Genomic DNA, 26607 nt, shown 5'->3' on the forward strand with positions numbered 1-26607 from the left:
TTTGGTTCCTTACATACAGCAGCATGTAACTTACTTCTTTTAAATCGTTTACTGATAGTATATATTGATAGTATAGATTGTAATAATATATTATAAACCCTGATATTCTGGTATTCTGATTTTATCAGAATTTTTTACAGAAGTTAAAGATCTCCTGCATTAATATAAATAAAATCTCTCTTGTATTGTTCATCGATAGTCACAATAACCGTTCACTCTATTCTTGTCTATTGTCTATAGACAACTATTATGACTGCATTAATGTCTGCATTAATTGCAAAATGCAGAAGCCACATAGGAAATTTATTTTCTTGATTATTCTTATCAGTTGAAAATAATGTAACAGTATTTGTAAATTCGTTAAATGTTTTGCTACCTTGCATTTAACCTGCCCATTCATGTCATAAAACCACAAAATCCATAGTCTAATTATGAACATCAGAGTACCTCGAATTCTCTTCTTTTAAGAGGAAATACTCTAATTGTACTTCTCATTATAGAAACGTCCAAGATAATCTTTGAACAACCAATTTAATGTACATTAAGACCAAACAAATCGAATTAACATAATTACGACCACAGCAATTTTTCTGCTAGTTTGATGCCAGACATAAAAATTCACAGTGAGTGTAGAAACTATACGTAACGGACACAGTTCCAAACCGGTTGAAAGCTTTCAAACACGTTCTCGGAAGTCCCGTTAACAGAGTCGAGACTTTGTGACAAATAATTTTTAATTATTCAAATAATCACGCGATCCACGGGCTCCACTTATCCGCAGAGCAAACAGAAAGTTCCATGAATCACTCGATTACCGCACTCGGCGGGGCCGAGTAATTGGCATCGAGCCCTTTTACTGGCCACTGTCAGCCTCTGCCAAAACGAGGAGAGGATGGATGTCGTTCGCAGAACACGGATCCGGGCGAACTCCAATTAATGAAAGTTATACGCATTAGCAACAGAGAGAGAGTTTGCGCTACACTCGAAAATCGAATTAAAAGCGCGATCGAACGATCGAAATGATGATCCACCTACGGCCACCACCCCCTCCCTCCCCCCTTAACAATCTAGCAAAGTGGATGGTGTGATGAAGGGACATTGGCATTCCCATGGGATGCGTTCTTCGTGGCGGTTATGGGGTTTTATGGGCGTGTGCTCGGCAAAAAATATATAAGATCCCACATTCTTTATTATGAGGGAGGAAATATTTAAAAATATCCCTTGCTCTTAACTGTAATTACTGTTACCACTAACAAATTGATTGACAAATCCTCAATTCTCGAGTTTTGATAGATTGTTAAGTCACTCCTGCTGAAAGCAATGCGACAATATTAACAGGGCTGTGAAAAGGGCTAAATTCGACGAATTTTCGGATTTTGGATGATAGGTGCAGTGCTGTTCGTACGACCAATGAGGAAAGCCGAGTACGTGACCATGCTGGACCCCTTTCAAGAAAGATATGGCTCCGGGTTTGGTGGTTTGCTGTTTTTACCTGCACTTTGTGGCGATTTGTTCTGGGGCGCTGCCGTCCTCAGAGCTCTTGGCACCTCGTTGGCAGTGGTCGCCGGGGTTGATCCTAACCTCAGCGTCTGTGCGTCTGCTATTTTCGCATTGATGTAAGTATTGCGTCGTCAGAAGGATTTCGACCTCCTCCAAACCGATTATATATATTTTTCAACTTTTTCTCTAATTACATCCTCATTAAAAAGACCAACTTTTGTCTGGAAACTTTGTTCCATCCCTTGTTATAACGAAAAATAACCGAATTTTCAAGGGTCGATTTCACCCCCTATGAATTTTACGTATGCACTACGTGTCCCCAAAGTTTCATAATTTGTTTCGAATTTCCGGGTTCGGGACCATTCTCCGTGAGAGAATGAAAATCGAATCTGTGCATATACTCGCAAGTGCATAGTCAAGTTTCAAACCCTTCAACCCTTCACGTTGGCTTCGCCATTGAAGGTCTATGGTAGAGTGATCGAATATATGGTCTCCGTGACTTCGTAAGTGGGATTTGAATATGTACGTCTTCGTTCCTGAAGATACACCATGTTCGGCGGATTATATTCGGTCGCATGCACGGACGCGTTGCAATTGATCTGCATCATAGTCGGCTTAGGGGTGGCTGCACCCTTCTCCGTTATGCACCCTGCAGTGTCCTTCGAGAAGAACTTAGCGTCCCGCGAATGGCTGGGAGAGATTAGGAACGAGGATCTGGGCGAGTGGGTGGATATGATGCTGTTGCTGATCTTCGGCGGAATTCCGTGGCAGGTACGGACCAAAACGACAACAAATCATGCGAATCTCTAACAGAAAGCACAATTTTTCTTTCATACAATTTTCCCGTTCGTGCAACCATTCTTTCAGTTCGTTTAAACAATCCTATATCTATTATAAAAATAATACCAATTTTCTACACTGACTTGACCAGTATTTTCCGTGATCATTACACTGCGTATTTTATGCGTTTATTTAAAAAACGAATCGCGAATCAATAAGTGCAGCTCAGTGAATTTCAAAAGTGTGAAAACCGCACGATCTCATGAATATTTATCATTTCCGACTCGTTAGGATTATCGAAGTGAGGAATACATTTTAATTTAGCTTCGGTTTCTGATGATTGGTGAAGACCATTTTTATTTTGCATAAGTGTCGGCAGTTCAGCCGGTTATTCTCTATTGCAAATGTTTCTACACACGGCTTTCTTTCAGGGCTACTTTCAACGAATCTTAAGCATGAGAAGCACCACAATGGCGACGACGCTGTCGATAGCGTCGATGTCCGGCTGCATGATTCTCGCTTTGCCATCGATGTTAATTGGCGTGGTGGCACGTGCTACAGACTGGTCGTTGGTCGATGGATTCAATAAAAGTTCGATGTCACAAGACGGGAACGCGGCCCTGCCCATAGTGCTGCGGTACCTGACGCCGCAGTGGGTCTCCTTTATCGGTGAGCGAAATTCTTTCCACGTTTCTTCCATCAGTCAACACTTTCACGTACAACCCGAACGGGCCGAAAGAGCAAAAATTTTAGCTGCACGCCACCTCGGCGAAAATCAAATTTCATCCGCAGCGACAGGGCAAAAGCACGATTTTTAAGTATTCCCGACGCATTGATTCATCTCTAAATGAATATTCAAGAAATTCTAGAATACGAGAACGTAATCATTCTTCGTATATTGATTTATGACGAATTGCTTTATCTTTGATTGAATTTGACAAGAAATTTCTAAATTTATTTCGAAAGAACAGTGTAGAAGGACAATTCTTCAATATTCCTGACGCATTGATTCATCTTTGAATGAATTTAAGGAAATTCGAGACCGTCATTACTCTTTCCAAATCGATTTGTCGAGTATCTTAAAAACTTACGAACAACAGAGTGTGTGCGAGCCACGAATATTAAATTTTTCCGATTCATTGATTCATCTTCGAATTTAAAGGAACTCGCGAGTACAAGAACCTTGTTATTCCTAGTGTATCTATACAATGGAAATTTTTCAATTTAATTGGAAAAGATCAAGAGCGAAACAGAATGAATACTAAATTTTCCTGATGCATTGATTTGCTCCTGAACAAATTCAAGCAAATTCAAGAGCACAAGAGAATGTTATTCACAACATGTTGATTTAATGAACGATTTTAATTTCAATCTAAAGCTCCAACAGCATAAAAGCCATGAATACTAAATTTTCCCACCGCATAGATTTACTCGTGAATGTATTTAAACAAATTGAAGAGCACAAGAGAACATGATATATTGATTTACTAAACTATTTCAATTCAATCCTGAAGCCCCAAGAGCGTAAAATAATGAACACTTCCCCGGCACATTGATTTACTTCGGAATCGAAACAAATTCGAGATAATAGGCTAATTATTCTTGCCGCATCGATTTATCGAACATTTTTAAATTAAATTGGAGAAGCTCAAAAGAATGAAAGAATACGTAGACCAGCGGAATCGAGATCAATAGAACAAAATGCGATTCGTAAGAAGCAAGAGCCATAAAGGACCAAATGTAACGAGATTTATGAGCACTCGATATTGCTTTATTTCTTCGCATTTATACTTGGCAATCGATTACCAGGGTTGGGAGCGATCTCGGCAGCGGTGATGTCGTCAGCAGATTCCGCTATATTGGCTAGCAGTTCGATGTTCACTAGAAACGTTTACAGACTGACTCTCAGACCGAAGGTAAGTACCAAAAAAGAACCGTTAAGAGATAGGAACCATTCGGCCAAACTGTCCTCCATTTTATAGGAAGTCTCTCCCCTATTTTTCACAGCTGTCCAATTTTCTTACCTCGAATTTTATTAACTTTACAACTCAGTCTCAGGTCCAGCGTACAAACAAACCAGAACAAAATTGTAAACTAATTCATTTCCTTGAGAAACTGTGCCATTTCAACTGTCAACCTCATAATTTCCTAATACAATTGTACAACACTCCATATTTACGAAGGAATATTCCAATGTTTTGCAAACTTCTATCAATTTCAACGATTCTGTTCTCTGACGAACTTGTTACCGCTGTTCTCGATTCTCTCGAGTCGCAATTTAATTAAATAGAGCACAAAAAGCCGAGATGTAAAGATAAAGAAAAGGAGCCGGAGCTAATATTTCCTTTTCGTTCTCGCGAACGTTTCTCAGGCGTCCGAGAGGGAGCTGAACTGGATACTCAGGATCGCGATGGTCGTGGTCATGGTACTGTCAACTGCAATCGCCCTCACGGTGGACAGCGTTTATTATCTGTCGTGAGTAGAGCCGTTTTAATCAGCTTCTTTCGACCATCCCGGTTCGTTGCCCAACCGCAATTAAAAACAGAGCGGAGGAGCGTAATTAACCGGGAGACATCCCTTTCCAGGTACGTGTCCTCCGATCTTGTTTACGTGGTACTGTTCCCACAATTGCTTGCTGTCGTTCATTGGCCATCTCTGGTCGACACTTATGGCTGCCTGGCGGGCTACTTCGTCGCCGTTGTGCTACGTCTTTGCGGTGAGCTGTTCAAGAACAATAATTTTTTCGACAGTATCTTCATTATACCCTAGTAGAAGTCAACCATCCGATATGAATTTTTTTATAAAATTCGGAGTCGACAGTGTCGCCATTTTCCGGCGGCGTTTCGTCTCTGTCGTACATGTGCCACAATGTCACGTGACTAATCCGACAATGACAGAGAGATGGTAAAACTGTATTCCCCTCAATTCCCCTGGCGACACTGGGTGTCGATGAAATCGTGTTCCCCTGACCAGTTTTCGGATAATCGAGGTTGTACAGTACCGTTGATTAAACGAGCAAATATGCTCCGAGTCGTGCCGTGTTTGGACTCATTTTGATCAGAACAACGTCATAAATACGTCGGTAAAAGATTCGTTACAAAAAAGAAATAGTTAACATCAAGAGGTTCTGGATTAATATTGATAACTCCATTCGCGGGATCTCCTACGTTGAACGTGGCTCGAAATTTTACGGTTAGAGCTTGACGAAAAAAAAAAAAAAAACAATTAAAACCAAAAAGTTGTCGATGGATTAATATATCGACGTTCCGGTCGCGCGCAACGCGAGCAAGCGTTCTAGCACTTCGGGACGAGAGCGTGCGGTGGATAGTAATAGTTTGAACAGGCTGTATAATCGTTTAGCACTTCGCACACACGGTGGTTTACGTTGCGCTTGCATATTTAGGCGGCGAGAAGGGCTTAGGAGTGCCGGCGCTGATCGAGTACCCGTTCTACGACACGGAAACGCAGACACAGAAGTTTCCGTTCCGCACCGGCGTCATGTTGGCAGCCCTCTTCACTCAGCTCATCACGAGCTTCTTCACCAGAAATCTCCTCGGGAAGGGCTATTTCCCGCGTTGCTGCGACGTGCTCAGCGTTTACTCGCCTGGAAAATCGAAGGACCAGTCGGGGGTGGTGCAAAGCAGCTCCGGCGCTGCTTTAATGGACACTTCTTCCGTTAATGTGAGTCGCTTTTAAAACAAAAACATCCTGCGAGCGAAGTGGGATGCCCGTTTGCATATTCATCGGGAACGTCTCGAATATATATGTCGTTGTATCGACGGTTCGACGCCGAAGTGTTTGCAATCTTTTTCGACGACCGATTCATGAATAATTCCCGCGGTTCTTTGTTGCGGAGGGTCATCGAGATGACGGCACGAACAGGAGCCGATTCTGTGTGCACAAACACATCAAAAGCGCGGAATAGCGTTTTCGATATCGATACTTGCCGCTGGAATACATTTCCACGGAATTCGTTTGTTTCTGCGTATCGTCGTCTCTGCTCTGTGTCTACCGTGCTTCGGAAGGTCCAAACAAAATGGCGGGTCGTCGATAGACTATATTAATCGACTATCAACCGTCCAACTTTAATCCCCTTCTGGAAGTCGTTCAAAATTTTACTATCTTCTCGCAAGACGTCAATCTGGAATTATTCTGCTCAATCTTCTATTAGCAATTAATCCCAGACATCAGCCATATTTAACCGTCCCTAAATATCAGTGATCACATATTATCTTGATGTTTTCCTAGACATCGATCACCATTTCATACTATTTTCACTTTTCCCAATGCTATTGTCATGGACTTCCAAATATTAAGACAACCTACCTACCTGCGTTCCTGCTGGAACGCATCAGAAATCTTCAATGTCCCCGGACTAGTAGAGCTAACTCTCGTCTTCCTGTCCTAGAAATCGACATCAGGAATGGACTCCTGCGACGGGCTCGGCACCGGAAGCTACGACGACGACAGAACAACCACAAACTCCGTGGAAGACATGACGGATCGTGGCGACAGTAGCACCATAGGTGGAGACTCTTACGACAAAGGGACACCAAAGGTGAACAACGTTGGAGCAGCGGTTCAGAAGGCGAACCAGAGTCTTCAGCACCTGCACACCTTGAGGAACTCGATGCACCCTAGACCGATACCCACGCCCACCCATTACACCCCCATGCAGACCAGCGATTTGTCCAGAGCTCAGATTTTAGGCGTGAGGAACTTGCGTGGTTCCATCGGCCAGATGCTACCAGTAATCTCGACTGGGAATACTGTGGGTATGGGAGGAATCCCGATGAACTGCACGGTGGCTGCTCCCATGACTCCAGGTCCCCATTACACCAGAGTGGTTGACACGTCCATGGTGAACGAGAAGGCGAGGGAGAACGAGAGGATCAGTATCGTGGAGAGGAGCAACGCAGAGTTCCAGAATGCTCCAGATAGCATGCTGACCACTATAGGGATGAAGAAGAACGTGAAAGGTGTGAAGCTTGTCGGTATGGAGGGTGGCACCTTGAGGAGACCGTCTTTGCAGGTGAGCGAGCAGGACGTCACCTGTTTGTAGTAGTAATTCGCCTTTAGTCCCCGCATTATCGAACTTGAAGACTCTAGTCTCGAGTTTCATTAAGAAACCTTATCAACGTTGCGCTCTGATCGCGTTTCTCTTACGTTGTTGTTAATCTCTCGTAGTTTCAATTTTCGTTTCGTATCTTCAATGTTGTCACCGGACGGAAGCATCTGAAGAATCTCCAAAAAACAAACAAAAATATTTTCGTCAAGGTGTGCGACTTCCAGTTTCTTTCTGTAGAACCGACGTTGCGTGATGTTACCATAATTGGCTGGGACTGTTCGATATTCTTCCTAGCTACCTTCAAATTCTAGAAACTAAACTGAAATGCTTGAATGCGTATTGTGCATTGTACATAACAATCTAATTTCGTGTAACAAACTTTGAGGTACTCTTTAGTCCCCGAAGAGTGGAATCACGTAGAATCTATCTGAAGAAACAGTCTCGCTTGCATTTTGATGATTCGCCCAGATGCTTTCGCGTCCACGTTCGGCCACGTTTAAGTAATATTTTTGTTGCGTATATTTTAAGTTTACGTCAACCTTGTTGCGTTGTTTTCCACCGTTTTACGAAATCACTTGCAATAAAGTTTTATTTATACGTTTTGTTTTGTCCTTGCCCGATCACCCAATTAGCATCCCGTTCCTAGAAGGTGGGAGGAGCTTAGCAGAGCTGTCCCCGCCTCTTTTACCGTTCGTATTCTGTTTCGTTGCTGGGAAGGAGATTTTCGGGGTTGTTGTTGGAATGTTGGTTTGACGGGTTCGTAGGGCACGTTCTCACCGACACCGTCGGTGGAGCTTGTTCACATATTGGACAGAAGACAGAGCAGCGGCTCCTACGGGCCAGGCTCTCTGTCTCCGGTTCCTATGGGGGTGGAGGCCTGCAAAACCCATGGCACGGCACTGGAGGGCCAAGGGGGCAACGAACATTGCAGAATCAAGAGGGGCATCGTCAGGCATCATAGGTATCTATAATAGACGCCTCGCTTTGTTCCTGTAGCTTTTTACTGCAGCAGGGACTCGATAAGTGACCGCAACTCGAAAACCATCGACCACTTACCTGTGCCCGAGGGTTAAACCTTTGCAATTGCCATAAATGCATAAAGATTCCCAGTCTAGTCTTTGTAGATGAGTTAGTGACCAATAGACTGCGGATCTTTATGTAAAACCAAAATTGTTGGCACCAATTGCACCAAACATCGTCCTTAACAATTTTAATAGTAGATCCAAAGCAATATATGGACGTTCTGTAGTTCTTTGTACTGTTTTATATCGCATCAACTTTTTTTGCCATGAATGCATCCAATCCGCAGTCTGGATCAGGATGCAGAAGAAATAACTTCAGCGAACGTTTATCGAATCCATACCGCAGTAAAAGTAGGGCCCACGGTAGAACTAGAAGCTTGCTCGACTATTGCAAATTAGAACAACTGCTTTCGCAAAATAATATGCTCTGTGTGTTATCTAAATTTCTTCCATAGAAACTCGTGCTCGTTAAACGCTCGTCGCGGAAAGACCAACGACTTACAGCATACAGCTGACAATAAAAAAAAAAACTGACGACCATTTAACGAGTGCCTCGCTCTACTAGAATTAGAAGCTTCGCTTGAATATCGCTGACCAATTAGAGCTCGCTTTGCAAGATGATGTTCGATGTGCGTTATTCTGTATTCTCCATAATACAAAAAAACAATCCATTCGCTCATTTGTCTCGTTAAATTCTCCCGTAAAGGAGTACTTAACGAGTCAGACGAAATTCCGTTTACACGACATACTATTTTGCGACTCGAAAATTTCACTTCTCAACGATGACAGCCAATGATGGAGAACGATAGCGCCTTTTGCAAATGACCCCCACATTCCAAGGTCGTCGAACACTCTCTCCGATTATGCTCTCAAACGTTTGCGCAGCTTCAACGACACTGGCGACCGCGCGCTGACTACCTTGGCGAGGCAGCCGACTTATCCTTCGATGCCATTGCGCCCGGAGGATTGTCGGATGACCTTGGTCAAGAAGGATAGAAGATCGTCGATCGCAAGACACGGATCAGTCACCACCGAGAAGGAACTGAGCGGCTGTACGACCGGATTAGTCGTTTGTAGTCCCACGTACAGCATGTACAGCTCGGCCGTCAAGAACTCCAATTATTTCGTGACCGACGACGAGGCGGTCAGCAGGTTTTGAAGAGGCCACCGAGTATATCTAGTGGAACAAGCACGGTGACTTCATTGACCCATATAACAAACAAATCTACACACCCTGATCGATCTTCTGTGGCCGACGATTTGGCCCAAAACTGGAAAATCAATCGCTCATTTGATCAGTCATTGACCTTGAGTACAGTAATGTTTTGATACGTGTAAAACTGGTACCGACGTATTGGTGACATTTTTCTGATTAAAACGAGTCCAAACATGATACAGTTCGGATTACATCTGCTTGTTTAATTCACGGTTTACTAGAACCTCGATTATCCGAACCGATATCCAAATTCTCCATTGTACAAATTTTAAGAAACTAAAGCCATTCATACACAACATGCAGTGTACAAATCAGTAGCTACAGGTAACTGTTTTACGATCCGAATGCTCATGTTTCACAGGCTAGTTCGGATAACAGAGGTTCTACTATATCGTGAATTACACAAGTAAGTACGATTCAAATTGTGTCGTGTTTAGACTCATTCTAATCAGAAAAACGCCACGATTATGTTGATAAAGGCTTCATAGAAAAATCATTGGAAACAACATGGTGAGAACGCGGAAAAGAAAGAACTTTGTGGCCAATTCAACAGTATCTCAAGAATGACGTAGCGTCAACCAAATTTTGAGTGGGACATGGACATTGTTGAACGAACGGCGTTTCAAGGTGTCACTGTGATTGTTCCAACAGGTGTGCAAGGGAGCACAAACCGAGGACAATCGAATCCCGTCTGATCAGTTGCGAGTCCGATCCTTTTTTACCCACCCCCGACTATCGTACAACTCTACCACTGCCCGTTTTGTGACTTTCTAGGCTAACCCCGTTTTCTATCGAAGATTTTAAGACGTTGTTTCTACGCAAAAAAGCGCATGTCCTGACGGTGGATATTTTTGGGATTATTCGACTTTTGGATTTGTCCGAAACTTCCACTACAGTACCTCGACCAGAAATAAGTCCGTATTTCCCGCGGAACATTTCCTCTTCCATAAAAAAAGCATCTCACGTTCAGAATTCCAGCCAAATCTCAACACATCTTCAAGAACCTACGGTCACGATAGCGCGAGGTCGTAATTAACGACGAATCAGGAACTCGTGGGCGTTGCGGATCACGAGGCACCGTGTAAAATAACATAGCGTAAACGTTTCATTCGTGACTGTCGAACGAACGAGTCCCGAGACACGACTTCCTTCGCACTTAATTGTAATTTCATTCTTATCTATCGAGTGTCCGAATCACCGATTTCACCCGTCGACGCGGGTGACGACTCAATCAAGTTTGTTGGAAACCTGTGCTCCGTGTCGCAATAATAGTCTTCTACCTATCCGGTTCCCGATAACTGTGCACAATTCGCGCGTTTGTTTAGGCTACCGAGAAAATAGGCTGCGTCCCTTCAACCCTTGGTCGGGGCAGACTCTGGATCCGTTGTGACCCTTCTTTAACCGACCATTCCAAACGGTATAAAAATATCAAGATTCCAGGTATTTGTGCATTTATAGCACGTTTAGAATTAGACCGCGAATGCATTTATGATAAAAATGAGTGAAGTGCAAAATAAGGAAAACGTTTAAAGAATTTGAAACTGTTGTACCATGTTCATCTGATTATAATTACTAAGAACAAAAACACATGTCTATGTAGCTTGTGTTTTGCAATTCACGCAGACAATTTTTATTTTGCATAAAAACCTGCAGTCCATTTCGAATTTGTAAAGTCCATTTTCCAAACAGTTCAAAAGTGTCACAGAATTTAATTTGATTTCAGTTTTTAGCATTCAATAGACTGTTATAATCGACTTCTCATTGTGACGCGTCTTAGTAGATTTAGAAAGAAGCGACCAAGGATCGATCGATCGTCCTGGATCCGGTGGAATTCCGCTTTTCTAACAAACCTGGTCCGCCAAGCGAGTCCACCACGATTCGAAGGATCTCTCCCTACGTCGAGTCAAGAAATTTTAAAAGGTTGCGAACATTATTCTTTGAAACGCAGAAATGAACGCAGGAGGTGAAAGGATTCGTTTCCGGATCGACGATCGATATTGTCGAAGGGACTCGGCTCTAGATCGGTACACTCTTCATCCCAATGTTTGTATCGACCCTATTCAGACTGACTCGCGGACCCAATAACTCATTAACGTTCGGATGGTGATTAATTTTTGTACAAATTACGGGAGCGGGCGTCGCGTCGTCTGTTTGCGCGAACCCCGTGTAGATAGAACGATCAATTCGCGGAATAGATCGAGGACCTTTGGCCAGTTTCGTCGTGTACACGCCAATGATACCTTTTAAGGGTGCACGATTAAGCACTAGGTAATTATGTACGAGATAGATTAGGTGATTAGATCGTATGAAGCGTTAAGAATGGTGCACGCTGCTACCATGATGATGTCCAGAGAGAAAGAAAGAAGAGAAAAAGAATGAACAGATACGAGGTTGATGATAGTTGCGAGAGATAGAGGCGGCAGCATGAGCTTCGATACTCGGAGCCATTTTGGGTACGTTTCCGGCGGGAGAAACGATTTCGAGCGCCCACATTCTGTTACGGACTCTAATTCTAGATCTCTGTAGGAATCTATAGATCTGGATGACTCAAGATTTTTTAAAATCAAAGTCTAGATACCCAGAATCTTCCATTTTTAGAGGAAAAGATCCCAAGCACTTCCCAACCTTCAAATCTTGAGGTTTTGGAGTCTTGGCTCTAGAGACCCCTGAATTCACAAAATTAAAGATCTCTTGACCCTGGAGTTTTATCATCCCCTAGATCTTCCGAATCTCCAAATTTTCAAATCCCTAGATTCGCAGAGATGATAGCCTCCATCTTGATTTTCAATTCAAATGCCTAGATTTGTGGATCTCTGGGTCACCAGGTCCTTAAGTCTTTGGACCACCAAATCCTCGGGTCTCTGAATCCCCCAGGTCCTTAGATCCCTGGATCCCCGGGTCCCAGGATCTATGTTCGAAGCTTTCCTAGGTTCCCAAGCTTCTAAATTTTCAGGATCTTTGGCCCGAAAAGTCCAAAGTTCACTGCAACAAAATTAAATTTGCATTAAAATTAATTTGTGTTGAAGATGGGATATGATAGGAGTCCTTCCTGTCGCCGGAAGCGTGCCCTGGGGAAGGGTCATGGGATTCCGTCGCTCAACCCACTTTTTCGTACAGAGGGGGGAAGGTGAAGCTGCTGGATATAGAACGTCCAATGTATTACGTGCAGATTTATGATATTCCGACAACAAAATACGATATTTTTCCACCGATAATACGTCTAGTCTGTAGGGTTACTGTAGTAGTTACGTGTACGGAGGTCTCCAAGCAAATCGATTGTAAAACGATAGGGAGGCACACCATATAGTCGCAGATAAAACCTCCGTCGGCTCAAATACCACGCGACAAAGTGTATTCTTAGAGTAAACGAACGCCCACATGTCTAGTCCTTCGCACGATACACAGGCGATTTCGAAAACAAGGAACAAAATATTTTAAAGGCACATCCTGTTCGATACAATCATCCATTTTGTCATCATCGTTGCTAATCTAATTTTTGTAAGCATCTTGAGACCAAAGATTTAAGCATTAACAGTCCCATGTTTTTCCAATCGTTATATTGAACAGAATGTGTAATTAAAATGTTGTATCTTGCTTTCGAAACGCTCTATAGTCGAAACAAACTTAACCGGTTGTACAAGGTCACTCAATCGTAAAATTTATTGGTCGAGCAGCCCAGTAGGCGTGGCCAAGCAATATGCGTGGGGATAGCTCCTCTGTGGCTTTGGACGACCAAACAGTTTCGTTTTGACTGTAGCCGTGCTATTTTTCTTAACTCACTATAGGTCAAAGAAGCACAATTAAATACTCTCCTTCCAATACTCATTCTACTAATTTTAATCGCAGGTATCGTCTGTCTCGAATCCTAAGGACATGATTTACAGTATAGATCGTTTCTAGATTCACTTCGTTTCTGGAGCAGCATTTCTAGATCCTCTTTTTTTCTTTGATTCCGTGACACTTTCCGGGGTGAAGTGTATCATGCCAGAGTGAAGTTTTGTATTTGAGACCTCGTCTTACCTACTGTAAGGAGCTGGAAAGTAAATTAATTAAAAAACGCGAATTTGTTGCATTTATGTCCGGGCATGATCGCTTAAAATTCAGTAGCGTAACAAAAATTACATTTTATTCTAAACTTGACAAAATTTTTAGGACAAATTTTTAGTAACGTCAATCTGTAAACTAGTCGTCGAAAATGTCGAAAAGCAGCTCCAAATTTCTTTATGTAAGTCGAAGTCCGATTGTATATTGTAAAATAGGTAGACAGTTGAAAATACCCCTGAATTTTCCGCGTTCTGTTCTCGTCGATTTTTTCCACGGTTTTTTACGCATAATCGTTAATGAGAAGATCGTAAGCTCGAAATGAACGTCGAAGACCTATATCAGTATTACTAGTACTTAAACGGAGGACAACCTCGTGAAGGACTACGGCCCTTCGTAGCTATACTTAACCGATAAGCTAGGATATTTTCTAGGAAATCGCACTTTGTATTTGTGATCCAAGTAAATTCTCTCTCTTAACTATAGTTGCTCTTGCAACTGGTTACAGAAACAAAAAAGATATCAGCGCAACTTTTCAATTCTAATGTATACAAATTTCACACTGTTTTACACTGTTCCTTGAAGTTTCGTTTGTAAATTGACCTTTTTTATGTTACTCTATAGCAATGATGGGCACGGTAGGGGCCCCTCAAACGCCTCCTTCTCCCACTTCTTTCGTTGCCCCACGGTGCCCCTTGGTAATGGCGTTTACTTGAAAGGGGACAGTGGACGCTATGGTGGGGAAATTGTTATCTGAAATACTTTCGAACTGATCAGTCTAACTAATTAGTGCATTGAATCTCAATTTTGAACTATTTGAGATCTACCAATACAAAGTCGCGACGATAGTAAACTTTAACCCTAGAGCCACCGAACAGTCGAACTCTCTAATTTTTAATTCCCTTAAACAACGAAAGAAGCTCGTTTCTCTTTTACAATTCCAATCAGCAAACGAACGATTTCCAACAAACCCGTCGCAGTTTCAACAATCATAAACGATCATGTTCGGTGGTTCTAGGCTTGACGGCGTTTCGTTTCCTTCCCGTGCTAGATAAATAAATTCCAATAACGCGTAGCTTTGTGACATTTATCGCGTACTGCATTATAAACGAGTACGGGAGACTTTCGTTCTGATTTTCATTCGAGTCCAGACACAATGGAGCGAGATTGTGTTTACGTGAATCACGTGCCAAATTCTAGGATTAAATAATGTATATTAAACAAGCGTATGCCCGCGATAACCGGGCGATTATGTAGGCTTGCCTTAACTTAAGGACCGTTCATTACGAGATAAGAAACACCCGAGTGCAATCCTTGTTGGGCGTAATCAAACTTCCGAAAGAGAGAAAGCGAGCGAGCGAACGAGAGAGAGAGAGAGAGAGAGAGAGAGAGAGAGAGAGAGAGAGAGAGAAAGTGAGAGAAAAAGCTAAGAATAAATTTCTAAAGTTTCGTAACACGAAATTCAATAGCTCTCCCCGATCACATCTATAAATTACAATTCTCTAAAACGACCCACTACTTTCGTAGCCCGCTTTTTTCGAAAATTGCACATTAGGTAAAAAATTTCATGCGAAAACCCGGTAAGCCCAGATTTTCGAAATTGTCTGATTTTTGCACACAAATATATAACAAGTACGATTTTACTAAAATGTAGACTTACCTGGTTTCTGCAGCAAGGTCCTCAATTGTTCTTCGTGGCGTTTGTTTCGGACAACGTTCCCCGGCGAGATGATTTTCGCAGCGGAGCCTGTACATTCAGTTTAGAGGGTAACTTTGCGCAACACGCGATCAGTCTTTCGATGATGAACGCCAGACAGATTTCGTCCCCGTCGTGCGACTGTCACGAGCAACGACTATAATCGCAAAGAACGTTGCTCAATATTAACCGAGACTGTTTCCACCCCGTTGCTCGTTGCAGTCACCTCAACTATTCAATGTATTTCGCATCGAGTGCGGAGATCGATGGATCCTCCTGCTCTGGTCCTGAAAAAGCATTGAACCGTTCTATTTCTATTTTATTAAGAAAGATTCTAGGACTAGCGAAAACGTAATTATTAGACTGTGGATGTTTATGCGAGCTCTCATGTTCACCCGACTGTTCACGTTTCATTGTGTTTTATACATTTCTATGTAACGCATAAAATCCGCGGATTAATAATACTATTTGTAACGTTTGCAAACAGTTACGCGATTTTACACGTTTCGATCCGCTGGGGCAGGAAGATCCTCTTAAAATGGCGATCATTGTAAAAAAAAAAAACAGAAAAAACATTAAAAACGCTCAAAGTGCCGAATAAAGGAGACAAGCATATAATTGTTTGTATCATTTATTAAAATGACCCCCCTTAAACTAATAAACGGTATGTAGAGTTTATAGAAATTAAATTTCTACAAAATAGGCATTTAACAAAAATGAAAAAAATTTATTTCTATCTTTCAATACATATAATTTGCAAACAAGGAATATTACAAATAACACTATAAAATTTATTAACGCCAAATAATCATTCCCTTTGTCATTTTTATTTAGGAGGGAAAAATTATAGGAATATTGTCATTTGATAAATATATATTTAGATGTACAAGGAATACACTTCACGAAATCTCAAAGTGGATCGACTTTTACGGGAGTTTTATATTTTTTTTTTCTTTTCATCAATGCGCTTATTATCCAATGTGTTTCATAAAATATACGCTATATCGCCGGTTTTTAGATATACAGGCATGTGTGTATCCAATTTTTCTCGGCGAATCATATCATTATCGGGGCAATTCATTTCTTCTATATTAATGTATACTCTAGAAAATAGTTTCACTCAAAATTACTGATTTTAAAATATTTACCGACAATAGTTTAATAATTCCAATAATAACATGACCCGCCGAGATGCATTGTACACAATTACAAATGTTCATTTTATGCACTTTCAACTTATAAAGTTAACTATTTTCGAGAAACTATAAGCTTCCTCTATCTCAAACTAATATTTCAGTTTAAAAATAAACATATCCTACAGAAAAGACATTCCTGCGTAAAAGGAGGATAACAACTTGTTAAAGTTGATACAATACGAAAGTTATTTCTCTTTGGAAATACAGGAGGAACCACGTAACTTGCACACCTTGAATATGATCAATATGTAAGTATCTACTATCTGCAAGCTAGTAGGTGCTCGAGCCGTTACGTCCTTTTATTTGAATATGTTCGGTACATATGGGAAGTTATTTCCACAACATCTTGTTAACTTTTAGATTTAGGACATATCAATGTCAATACATTATTACGCAGAATTTGATTCTCTATCGATTCGGGATACAAACGATAGGTCTTTTCATTTAAAGAAATCAAAGTGACCTTGAAATTTCCTAAACGCCTTCACGCACATAAAAACTGTTTACATCACAATATTTCCCCCGTATACCATGCAATTTTGGTATACATCATTTTTTTATATTATTACAAATAACGAAAATGTTCAAGGTGTGCAAGTTAGGTGGTTCACCCGTTACATAAACACAATCATATACACGGGCATTACTCACAAGATTAGTTAGGTATATTTTAAATCAACAGAGAAATCCAACTAGATATTCAATTAAAATCCAATGGGATGCAGTAATTTTCTTCAGAGTATATCGTTCGAATATAACTAAGCTACATAAGATAAAATTTTGAAATTCAATAATCTACTATTGAACACTTCAAATTCAATGGCATATATGATTTACATGATAAGTGTATGTATAAAATCTATAGTGAAAAAAATATAAAGACATGTCTTGAACCAATAATAAGGAACAAATTCATTACTCTTTGCAGATGCATCAATAAAAAACCACGAAACTTAACCGACATTCTAAATGAGCGTAAGTCTTACTGCGTATTGTTTCATTGATATTCATGTAACATATCATTAACAATCTGTCCGATGTTCGAAGTATTATAAAACTAAAATACATATAAACTTTGTCATGTTACTCTATGCAAAACTTTGCCGCGCACAAACTTTCTTAGCGACGTTGGATCAATAATATTAAATCATATAGTGGTAAACGTGACTCGCAACAACTACGGTAACTGGCGGAAGTAATTGATTATTTCTGTTCCTCGTACGGCATTTTAATAACCTGAACGAGTTCCATACTTTTGCATGCAATTCTCTTTGAATAATCCAACGGGCAATCCTTCAATTACCCATCAACCTGTGTTTGATTTTATGGATCCTTATGTCATCGATATTGAAGAATGACAAGCCGCAAATGTCGCAAACGAAATTGTGGCTGATGCTCATATGTAACTCGAACATGTCCCGATCATTAAATGTAATGTTGTTCGGGCAATAGGGGCAAGTCAGGTTTGTCGAGGGTTGAAGTGACCTTCCATAGGTGGTAACATTTTCACTGATTGGTCCTCTGTACTCATCGGGCGTCACTTGATGCACTTCACCGGTTCCAGAATAATCAATAAAGTTCTGCGAATAAATAGTAACACGGGAATGGTTTACTGAGAAACGATACGCAGATTTTTCAGATTTGTCTGAATAACCCAATATACCTGCGGCGGCTGTTGCACATAAGGGTCTACCGACACCACTGGATTCGTGTACACCGGTTGATACATTTGCGGCTGTCCTTGCTGTTGCCTTATATCCATCGTAGGTAGATTTGACATAGTAGGTGCCGCCTGGTTGATCACTATCGACATCCCACCGGCCGTGGGGTTCTTGTAATAAATGGTAGGAGGCAGGTTTCTCTGTACCGTGTGATTCGGCACTTGTTGCATCAATTGCTGACTCTGCATGGGGCTCTGACCAACCCCAGGGTAAACGTGCTCAGAATTCGGATACTGATAGTACACCGCTGCAGGAGGGTTCATTCTTCCCTGGTTCTGAACGCTGTGCTGGCTTTGACTATAATTTTGGTTACCATTTGTAAAATTGCCATTACTTCTTGTCACATCACCATCCATGTTGTGACTCTTCTTGGCTATCTCGTTTTTTAAATGTGCTTGGGGATACTTTGGTAACTCGTGGGCCCACAAATTCCTTGAATGATGCTTGGAACTAGTTTTGTTAGTATAATTACTGGCGGCCACGGTAGCCATGTTCGCCGTCAAAGGCAAATTCCCGCTAAGATTTTTATTCGAATTTGTCGAGCTAATTACAGATCCCCGCTGGTTTATACTATTAGAATCGATTGTCGACGTTGTTTGAATAGTCTGTGCACTAGAAGAATCTCTTTCCATCGTTGTGGGAACGTTTCCATTTGGTTGGATAGCCTCACGTCGTACAATTATTTTACGGACAATGTTACAAGGCGGCAGGTTTTTATGGTACGCCGTTTTCATGGAATTCTTTGCAGAAGAGACAGCAGGATTCAGTTTCGCGTTGGTCGCTGTTCCTGGATACAGCCTCGAGAGGAGTGGTATCTGGACTGTCCTACCAGTCGCTATAAATGTCTTTTCAGGCAACGTCTTGTTAATAGGTCCGCTTTGTTCGTTGGACCTCGCAGGTTGCTGAAAAACTGGAACCTCTGGCTGGGAAGGCCGAGTAGTATGAGTCAAATGATGCTGCCTCAGATATTCAGCAGACTCGCAAGAATAATTGCATACTTGGCATATGAACAAGGAGCTTGTATCTTCCAAAAGCTCTGTTAAAGCTTTCACCCGCAAAAATCCGTGCTTCTGTTTCGTAGGCTTGCTTGCATCTGCTTCTTTGATCGAATCTCCATCTTTCTTAGATTCATCCTCTACATCAATCACCTCTTTCGACTGGGCAACGTTCTGTGGAGTAGCTAGAGTCCCAGAGTCCAAAGCAACATTTAACGTGGTGGTTGACAATGTAGATGCTGAAAACGTAGGTGCCGGCAATGTAGGTGCTGGCAACGTAGGTGCCGGTAATGTAGGTGCTGGCAACGTAGGTGCCGGCAATGTAGGTGCCGGCAACGTAGGTGCTGGAAACGTAGGTGCTGGAAACGTAGGTGCTGGAAACGTAGTCACTAGCAACGTAGGTGCCGGCAACGTAGGTGCTGGCAACGTAGGTGCTGGCAACGCAGGTGCTGGCAACGTAGGTGCTGCCAACGTAGTCACTGGCAACGTAGGTGCTGCCAACGTAGTCACTGGCAACGTAGGTGCTGCCAACGTAGTCACTGGCAACGTAGGTGCTGCCAACGTAGTCACTGGCAACGTAGGTGCTGCCAACGTAGTCACTGGCAACGTAGGTGCTGCCAACGTAGTCACTGGCAACGTAGGTGCTGCCAACGTAGTCACTGGCAACGTAGGTGCTGCCAACGTAGTCACTGGCAGCGTAGTCACTGGCAACGTAGGTGTTGACAACGTAGTCACTGGCAACGTAGTTGCTGGCAATGTAGTCACTGGCAACGTAGTCACTGGCAACATAGTTGCTGGCAATGTAGTCACTGGCAACGTAGCCACTGGCAACGTAGTCACTGGCAACGTAGTCACTGGCAACGTAGGTGCTGGCAACGTAGTCACTGGCAACATAGGTGCTGGCAACGATGTTAGCAATGCAGGTGGAACTTGCTTTTCTTTAGTTCTGTCTTTGTCTGCCGACTCTTTCTCTAGATGCTCTGCTAAGTCGATCACCAACTCGTTTTCAGAATCCTCTTCCTCATTGCCTTCCAGTATATTAATTAATTTCTCCTTGTCGAGGTCTGCGCCAGACTTCGAACATCCCGCAGCCTGCTTCTCTGTTGCTTCAATCTCTTTATCAGACTCCTTGTCTGCCAGCATTGTGTAAAGTATACACTTCTCAGTGATGACTTCATTGGCCTGTTTATTTTTCAGAACACTTGGATTGTGTATAACATTGTGTTCGTTTAATAATTCCTTGGACTCAACACCAACATGGCATATCTTACAGATGTGTTCAACGTCCCGATATTTCACCTTACAAGATAGTATGTTGTGCTTGATTGCTAATTCGTGCTCCTTGGCGTGCTCTTTGAAAGCATCCACGCTATCGCTTTCTTTGTTGCAATACATACAAACAAAATACGGTTGCTTCACGTAATGGCTAAACCAGTGCTCATTGAACTTGTCGATACCCTCACTAATTTCCATACAAATGCTGCAAATGAATGTTGTCTCCATAGTTGTAAGAGACACGCACACAAACTGGTGCTCCGAGGCGAATTTATGCTTGTCCATCATGTGTGCGTACAACTCTACCCTGCTGAAAGTAGGGTACTCACAGAGACTACAAATTAAATGCAACTTTAATTGCTCAATTTGTGTACCATCAGACAGTGCAGTCTGACTTTTCAGTGCTCTACAGTTCAGTAGATGTGCTATTAAATAGTCTTCATTAATGAAAACCCTTTTACAGTTGAAGCAAACATATTCTGCAACATAAATGTAATTATCCAGATATTTGTTCATAACAAATTCACCTAGTTTATACTTTACTCCCTGCTTGTTCGATTTCGGGTTGAACAAAGACATTTTGGGGAATGATTGATCACTGGCTACCCAGAATGGATCCTTCATGTGTTTAGACCAGTGGAGGTAAAAGAGCGATCCGATACCGACAAACATCACTTTGCAAATGTTGCAACGGAAGTCCATAGTGCAGTTTTTCTTGAAACGGATATGCGTCTCTAAATGCTGACGCACGTCTTGAACCGAACTGAATATCATCCCGCAAGTAGCACAGAATAAATTTGGAGATCGGCCGCTTTCCAGCCGGTTCTGATTACAAACTGAATACTTTGGAAGACGATAATGAGTCTCGAAACATTCCATACTTCGAAACAATACTCTGCAAGTGTGACACAGCAGAACTATCTCAATCTGCAGACAACTGAAGTTGACGTTTGCTCTGTTATGACACTGGCATATCATAAACAATGTTTTAGACGACCCGCTTTTTTTAGTTGTTTTTGCTTTCTCTATCTTATTTATCACAGAAGATACTTGATTATTAGAGTTGCTTTCTCCATGGGTTGGTTTGCTTGGTTTAGGATCAGTTTCCTTTACTTCTTCAAGAACCTCAACTTCAGCGGATTCCGATGTTTGGTCATTTTGGTTTTGTGTAGTCTGTGCTTTTGAACTAGCTTTGCACCCGTTCGTATTTGCTGAAGATTTTTCAACCGAATCAGCTGCATTTACCACAGTATCCTTTGTTCTTTGGGTTTCCAATTCTGCAAACCCTGTTTCTTCGTATTTTTTTTGCTTTGCAGCTGCATACGCTCCTTGCAGTTCACTCTCCGTGTGTAGGAAAATATGGGCTGCCAAATCTGCTCTCGTTGGAAACTCCTGGGAACACACGCTACACTCGTTCGTCAGGTTACATGGTTTACAAACTTTCTTCTTTGACAAACTACTTTTGTGTTTCGATGGCTTCAACTTTTTTTGCAGTTTTTTGTGCAACGATTCATTTTTATCTGGAATACTGTCAGATGGAGATGTAACTTGGCAAGTAGCCGAGCCCATAGGAGACTGTGGTAGTGCTTGTCTTCCTGGCATCAAAGGTGGCAATTGTAATATTTCTTCAACATAACTACGCCTTTCAGAAACTGTATACTTTGATGGCGATGAAGGGAGCTGTTGCTTTGCATGCTTACTTAAATGTTGTTGCAAAACGGAATAATGTTCAAAGTAGAGGTCGCAAACAATGCATTTATAATTATTGGAAGATTCTTTAGATTTGCTAGAATCTTTCTTCTCTGTAAGTTTTTCAGACTTTGTTGGAGAAGGTAAGGGGACACGGATCAACTTAGTCTTCTTTGCATCCGTCTTATGATTCCCAACGCTTACGTCTTTCAGTTGATCTTTTGTTGCCGAACTTCTATGTCCTACAAAATAAAGATTTTCAATAATATTTCAAGAATTACCTTACCTGTAACAGTATCAGAAGTATCAGACGGTGCTTTCGTTTCTGCTGCACTTCCTATAGGTTTAAGAAAAATGAAAAATTTACCAGACTTTCGTGGAGAAGAAGGAGGGGTCTTAGTCGTGCTTTCAGTTACACTCGACAATCCTAATTCTATGGTAGATCGTTGTGGAAGATGTGGAGACGCAGAATACCCAATGGTGCTGTCGGACATCATCTTGTATAGTTTCGCTTCCTTCAGTACATTATTAGAAATTTTTTCTCTTCCTACAATTCCTTTCCTCGTTATTATATTTTCCGAACACAGAGATTTGTTCAAATGTGTTGATTTGACATTACTTTTGCTCTCAGAGGAACACGCATTTGACTCTGCGATATTGTCATCAGGCTTCGATCTACCGACAACATTCTCTGAATAAGCTACACCTGGCATCAAAACATTTTGATTCCTACATGTAGAATTACAATTCGGCAACACATCTATACTTCTCTGTGTTAATTTCTCAACCTCAGTAGCTGAATATTTATTACCACATAAACTTTTGATATGTTGCAAGTCCACCAAGAGGATCTTCGCTTGTTTACGCAATTTGTACTTTTGTGTAAACTCATTCTCAGATATAGATCGTTTCCATTTATGCTGTCGTATTTTTGCAGCTTCACGAACTAATTCATCCAGAGGTTTAGAACTCGTACGCTCTCTCGAAGTATGTACAACATTTACTTCTGAAGGTAACAAGCTGGAAGCACTGTCTCCTGTAGTGTTTTTAGTACTTACTTGATCTACATTCTTTGAAGCATCCAAGCTACACCTCGTATGTGCAATCTCAACATCAATTTCGTCACTTTTAGCATGAATTTCTTTGCTTTCAACATCCATATCGCCATGGCAAACAAGCGAATTTTCGTCCTCAACATCAACATCGTCGTTTTCAACATCAACGTCGACGTTCTCAACATCAACATCTTCGTTCTCAACCCCCACATCAACACTCTCAACATTTTCAATATCTACATCAACATCTCCAACATTTACATCTTCAATTTTATCATTCACTTCTTGCTGTGCTTCAACTGCTTTCACATTCTCAAAATTTATTCTTTCTTCCCGGTTCTTTTCTCGTATATTCTCAACATTTATTCTTTCCTCCCTATTTTTTGCTCCTATACTCTCAACATTTATTCTTTCTTTCCTTTTCTTTGCTCGTATACGCTCAACATTTATCCTTTCTTCCCTGTTCTTTGCTCGCATATTCTCAACATTTATTCTTTCTTCCCTGTTCTTTGCTCGTATACCCTCAACATTTATTCTTTCCTCTTTGTTCTTTGCTCTTGTATTCTCAACATTTATTTGGTCTTCCCTATTCTTTGCTCGTATACTCTCAACGTGTGTTCTTTCTTCCCTATTTTTTGCTCCTATACTCTCAACATTTATTCTTTCTTCCTTGTTCTTTACTCTTAGATTCTCAACATTTATTTGGTCTTCCTTGTTCTTTGCTCGTATATTCTCAACATTTACTTGTTCTTCCCTGTTATCTACTTCTATGTTTTCAATGTCCAGATCTTCTTCTTCTTGCTGAACCAGAGGTTCCTCAACATTTAATTTGTTATTTTCAATATTTACATCTTCATTTTCAATAAGTGCTTCGTCATTTACAATACCTGTTTCTACACTTTCTTCACTAGAAAGTCCATGTAATTCATTAGGGTCACATACTGACACTGGAGACATTCTTAATTGGAATGATGAATTTTCACTCGCAATCTTAGAAGCAGTAGTATTTTCTTCCTCATCAATGTGTTTATCAGCAGTCTTTGCTGTTACCCTTTGTGGTGAACTCAATTTTAACATTTTTGTTTGTATCGATATTTCTTCACGAAATTGGTCTGCATCAGACTCATCACTGGAGTCGCAAAAAAGTTTACGTTTTTTTCTGGATATCCACCTGACTTGGGACAGGTCATCACTGTCTGCTTCACTAACATTATCATCAACTTGGTTGTTCCGAGAACAATCACTTTTGCTAGTACTCATTAAGCCAACTTTCTCAGTTTGATTTACAGCTATATTTTGTGTGACTGTCAGCTGTTCTGCTGTGTGGTTTTGCTTATTCGTAGCTGTTTTTGCAAATGATTGTGCTAACTTATTAATAACTTCATCTATTCTATTCAATGTTATAATTGGTTGCTTAACTGTTTTTAATAAATCTTTTTTACATGGTTCATGGTTTCTGGATTTTTGTACTTTGGAAGCCGCTTTAACTTGTACTTGTTGTCTACTATGTACACACTTAACATTTGTATCTGGTACATTCGTATGTATATTCTTATTAACATTATTATCTATAGTTTTATTAATTTCGTTACTCTGTATTTGCGTAAGAATTTGTATGCAATCTTTGCTACATTCTTCTGTATTAACAGTAGTTTTTCTTTTTTTCTTTCCACGTCCATAAAACCTAAAAAGCGGTCTTTTCATTGGAGTCCTTCTGAGAGGTACACTTTTAGGTAATACTTTTGTGGTTAGTCGTCTCAACTCTGAATCTGCTAATCTTGTAAGTCTTACAGTCACTGGTTTACACACTAATTTGCGGAAGTCCTCTACCATGCTATTATTATTTTGCAAATGATTTACATTAACAAATGCAGGTTTCTGTCTCAAGCTATACGATTTATATTTGAATGACTGAACTCCATTTTTGGTAGGCTTACATAATATTGGTGACATACTGATCGTACTCTCCAAAGGACAATCGGTGGCAGAAAAATCTGTGCTGTCCATTTCATTATTAGCATTCACCATTGCTATTAAATACAAAGAAATTATTACCTTATAATCTCCTATACACGATATTAACAAAGTAACCAAAACAATATCAAATCACATCACTTAAATCTTTTTCTTTAATATATTTTTAACTATATTATTATACTTTTAACATGTAATAACTTTTATGATTTTTGTTTTAAAAATGAATAATCGTAATGATGTTATCATTGCAGTGACAAGAACCAACATCCGATCGAAAATTAACTTTCGTCGGTGATACGGTTATCCTTGACGTAGTACAAACAGACAGTAGTGCAACATTTACGTAAATCTATCAAATAATTTGCAAGCCTAATAATTAATGCGATTCATTGAAAGATTTCGAATAGTTACTAACACTTTGAATGTGACATTTTTGGAGAAAGTATAATATTGTGTACATCAGATGAGGTTACATACCTCCGTCAAAACAAAATTGATATCTCCGCTCTCACATAAATTGTAACGATTTTTAAAGAGACTTATTCTCTCTTAAATTACTTGTAATATTTAAATAATGAGTAATGTTCATTACAATAATTTCCTTTCGTATATGCGTGACTCACAAAACTTTGCCGTTATGTTATATTACGACGCAGTCACATCGTAGCGAAACCGAAAACAGGAACCCGATGCATAGGAACAGTACAACTGGTCTCGCGCATGCGCGTTGAGCGCCGTAAATTGGACAATGTTATTAAAATTTCCCATATTTGTGTACTAGAAATATCTTATTCTGCTAGCAAACTTTTTTAACATTCATTGTATCCCTACAATGAAAAAATTAAATGTTTATATAAGCTCTGAAGTTTTTCGCAAGCCTTTAGGTTTGTTTTTGAGTACTGCGTTTAAGGCTGTAGAATTAAGGCGCCAATAGGACAAGATTTTAAATTTAAAAGTCGAAATACTATTCTACAATATGCAACAGCTTTCATAATTTACACTGTTGTAAGAAGAAAACATTCATCTATATACTGTAACGATAGTCGGGTAACATTTCGTGTAAAAGTACTTATATGCATTCGCAAAAATATACAAACAAGTCACAAATTTAAAAATTGTAACAGAAACATATACTTCACGAAAAGTTACAAATGGCCGCTGATTAATAATCGAATGAAATGATTGAAATTAACAGTTTTTACTGTTATTATGATGAGGAAACCGCAAATGGTCCAGATAAGTAAGATATCTTGTTTGCTCCTTTTATGGTTAACACACATTGGACACTTTCACTCGAACGAGAAGAAGCACCCAATTGGATGAGTCTCGAGTGGGGCATTCCATCCGCAAATAGTGGGCACAGAATCCCCGTTCGC

The 26607-nt window shown here is 40.7% G+C and overlaps 2 protein-coding genes and 1 long non-coding RNA gene across 4 annotated transcripts in view; 1 reads left to right on the forward strand and 2 right to left on the reverse strand.

The window, feature by feature from the left end:
• LOC143353479 (high-affinity choline transporter 1) overlaps window positions 1-9688 on the forward strand; it is a 28340-nt gene extending 18652 nt beyond the window's left edge. The window contains exons 5-14 of the mRNA XM_076786857.1: window positions 1388-1616; window positions 2043-2271; window positions 2712-2949; window positions 4090-4196; window positions 4652-4755; window positions 4866-4996; window positions 5684-5961; window positions 6689-7312; window positions 8113-8309; window positions 9256-9688. Coding sequence (XP_076642972.1) covers window positions 1388-1616; window positions 2043-2271; window positions 2712-2949; window positions 4090-4196; window positions 4652-4755; window positions 4866-4996; window positions 5684-5961; window positions 6689-7312; window positions 8113-8309; window positions 9256-9529 — 2411 coding nt within the window. The 3' untranslated portion in view covers window positions 9530-9688. The remainder of the gene's footprint in view (window positions 1-1387; window positions 1617-2042; window positions 2272-2711; window positions 2950-4089; window positions 4197-4651; window positions 4756-4865; window positions 4997-5683; window positions 5962-6688; window positions 7313-8112; window positions 8310-9255) is intronic.
• Window positions 9689-12375: 2687 nt separating this feature from the next.
• On the reverse strand, window positions 12376-26517 carry LOC143353485 (uncharacterized). Of its 2 annotated transcripts, XR_013082152.1 has the most exons (3): window positions 26434-26517; window positions 15288-15610; window positions 12376-12568 (listed from the first exon to the last, which is right to left on the reverse strand). It is a non-coding gene; the product is annotated as an uncharacterized LOC143353485 (long non-coding RNA). The 2 variants fall into 2 exon arrangements; XR_013082153.1 differs by lacking the exon at window positions 26434-26517 and having other exon boundaries at window positions 12428-13619; window positions 15288-15362.
• On the reverse strand, window positions 16026-25917 carry LOC143353860 (uncharacterized). Its single transcript, XM_076787463.1, has 5 exons — window positions 25709-25917; window positions 22567-25284; window positions 18183-22441; window positions 16813-18099; window positions 16026-16778 (listed from the first exon to the last, which is right to left on the reverse strand). Exons 2-4 carry the CDS (start codon window positions 25280-25282, stop codon window positions 17815-17817), a joined length of 7260 nt encoding a protein of 2419 aa, XP_076643578.1. The 5' UTR covers window positions 25283-25284; window positions 25709-25917; the 3' UTR covers window positions 16026-16778; window positions 16813-17814.
• Window positions 26518-26607: the final 90 nt, after the last annotated feature.

The sequence above is a fragment of the Halictus rubicundus genome, chromosome 4 (genome assembly GCF_050948215.1).
Source record: "Halictus rubicundus isolate RS-2024b chromosome 4, iyHalRubi1_principal, whole genome shotgun sequence".
NCBI classification, from domain to species: domain Eukaryota; kingdom Metazoa; phylum Arthropoda; class Insecta; order Hymenoptera; family Halictidae; genus Halictus; species Halictus rubicundus.